At 35.0% G+C, this 2846-nt stretch overlaps 1 protein-coding gene across 1 annotated transcript; it reads right to left on the bottom strand.

Moving 5' to 3' along the window:
• Window positions 1-467: 467 nt before the first annotated feature.
• On the bottom strand, window positions 468-1016 carry LOC107780720 (uncharacterized). The gene has a single exon (XM_016601294.1). The coding sequence runs from the start codon at window positions 1014-1016 to the stop codon at window positions 468-470; it is 549 nt and encodes a 182-aa protein (XP_016456780.1).
• Between the last annotated feature and the right edge of the window lie 1830 nt (window positions 1017-2846).

The following is a 2846-nucleotide window of genomic DNA, read 5'->3' as shown; positions in this document are numbered from 1 at the left end:
TCAAAATAAAAGCTTTACAAGCTAATTCAACATAATCATTAGTCATAACCACACACCAACGATATTAATATTTAACCATACTAAATTCTTCACTGCCCTTTCTTGACTCAACTTCCCTTTGCCTCCCATATAAATACAATAACCCTTCCATACTTAATCCCCCAGTAATACATAAATACATCTTAAATAGGTCCTACTAAATTTAATTAAAAAACAACTATAAGAAGAAATTATTCGCATTTTTCATCTAATTTTCTCAAATTTCAGACCTTTTCACTTCTCCATGTCCAAAAAATTCATGGAGAAACTGAAATTCCCGAAATTTAAGAATTTAGTTGCGAATATTGAAGATTTATAACATAGTCAAACTTAACTAATTAGAGACTAAGGATTCATATATATAGTCCCTCCCAACTAATTCAGAATTAAGTGATAATAATAATTCAAGCGAAAACGGGTTGGATCCACTACTCAAGTCGGAGCAACCGCCTTAAATCTCTGGTGGCAAAATCATCAAACGACTTGAACTCTACTTGCTTTTTGCTGTTGTTAAAAAAAGAAGGTAAAGGAAGTGATCTCGGCGACGGCGAATTCGAGAACGCTGCCGATCCGGCGTACATGTCGGCCGGGGAAAACCCGACCCGAATTTGCTTCGGCACCATTCCGGGTTGCTCTGGACCCAATCTTCCGGTTCCGTAAACCGTCAACTCAGATTTCTTCTTACCCGACCCGATCTTCGGGTTTAGAGAATCCAACGACTCGCCCCTTCTTAAAATCGTGACGTAGCCCGTCACTTTTCCACCTTCGGCCGACGATCTCCTCGATATCAACGGCTCAGAATGGTTTTGGTTCTGGTTCTGGCTCTTGTTGTTCAATTTCTTCTTCTCCGTTCTGACCACCGGCTTCCGGTAGCCGTAGTTGTTATAATACCCATTTCCGGTTTTCCGACGATGAAACACCGTCGCCGGCTGAGGTTCCCTTAAACAATTTTGTGGCCTCAATACTTCCGTTCCCATTTTTACAAATAAATAATTTAAAAAGGAAGGATTTTCAACAGAGGAAAAAAAGTTGAAGGTTCTTAAGACCTTAAAGGAGTGTTAAAATGGAAACTTGAAAAAGAAAAAAAGGTTTCTTCCTGGGTATTTTCGATTCCTTATATAAAGGAAAGAGAGAAAACTAAATTCTCTCTTTTTTTCTTCTAAATTCCTGCTGTAATAGAGAGTTTTGTTACAATGAAATGGGTGTGGGATATAGGAGATATATATGGAGAAGAAGAATAGGTGATTGATAGATTATATATAGGGATAATAGCACCTTCAGTCCCTAATTAATTGGTAAACTCTAATTCTGATCCTTATGATTAAGAATATTTAACTTTCAATCTTTTAAAATGTGCATTTTGACCCTTTATATATGAAACACACAATATTTAGATTATTTTTAAAATTATATTATCTTAAAATATAAAGTAGTAGTTCAAAATTAGCATCACACATTTGTTAGATGAATGATTTACTAGTATGTAATTCGTTAAGTTTGTAACGATTCAAAAATAAAAGTATCAAAAGTACTCATTTGAATTAATTGAATATTGAATTTGCTAGCCAAATAAAACAAAGATAGAAAGCAAAATTTGTGAATATTTGAGGGACGAAGAGTGCAACTTTTCCTTATAGATATGGTGATTTCCCTGGGGTGTTGTGAGAGGCGCGTGAGCACGCGATGTAAGGTGCAAGTGGGGCTTTGTTAAATAGATGTTTGGTTAGGCCGACTAGTTTGATATTCACACTCCATTTTATGAGCGGCTGACCCTAGACCGGGCCGTTCACGTGTGGGGCCCTGATGCTTTTTATTAGTCTTTCCGTTTTGACGGGGACTTGTAATCTGTTGGTCTACGCGCTTGTCGTTTTCGGATCATTAGTCTGAACGGCGCTAAGTCTGTGACGGTGAGTTGTTTTGTCGTGTTAACAGGGGAATTATTTGAGCGGACCATGTGTTTTGGCTGTCGATTCTTCATATCTCTTTCCTTTTCTACTTACTATATACTGGTCCCTCCGTTTCAATTTACGTGAACTTATTTTTTTTAATCCGTATCAAAAAATATAATCATTTTTTATATTTAGAAATAATTTCATTTTATACAATAATTTATAGTCACACAAAATAAATATAACTCATCTTACACCATAAATTCAAAAATCTTTTCTCTTTTCTTAAATTCTGTGTCCAGTCAAATATGTTTACATAAATTGAAACGAAGGAATTACTACTTACAATAACTTTTATTAAAAAGTGACGAATAAAAATCTTTAATTGTGAAGTATGAGTAAATTATGAATATGGTCTAATTTAGTGATTTAGGAAATGTTAATCTTCTTATCATGTCTCTAAATTTCAAAGTTTTTAGATTTTATAAATATCTAATACTGTTTTTCCTTACCAATAAGGTAATATTAGAAGTTGAAAAAAATCCCCTAATCCCTCTATGGTTTGAAACAAGCCTCAAGGCAATGGAACATTAAGCTTTCAAATGTTTTATTACAAGCTGGCTATTCTCAAAGCTCATATGACCATTCACTTTTTACCAAGAAATGTGGCAAGAACATTGTGATCATCTTGGTGTATGTGGATGATTTGTTGATCACTGGGAATTCTCTCGATATGATTACAGAAGTAGAGAAGACTCTTCATCACAATTTCAAAATGAATGACTTAGGAGAATTGAGATACTTTCTTGGAATAGAGGTTATAAGATCACATGGAGAAATTGTATTGAACTAGAGGAAATATGCAATGTAACTCATTTCAGAGGCAGGTTTGAGTGGTGCAGGCATGTGGCAACTCCA

This window comes from Nicotiana tabacum, chromosome 14, assembly GCF_000715075.1.
Source record: "Nicotiana tabacum cultivar K326 chromosome 14, ASM71507v2, whole genome shotgun sequence".
Lineage (NCBI taxonomy): Eukaryota > Viridiplantae > Streptophyta > Magnoliopsida > Solanales > Solanaceae > Nicotiana > Nicotiana tabacum.
This window is presented reverse-complemented; position numbering and strand designations above follow the sequence as displayed.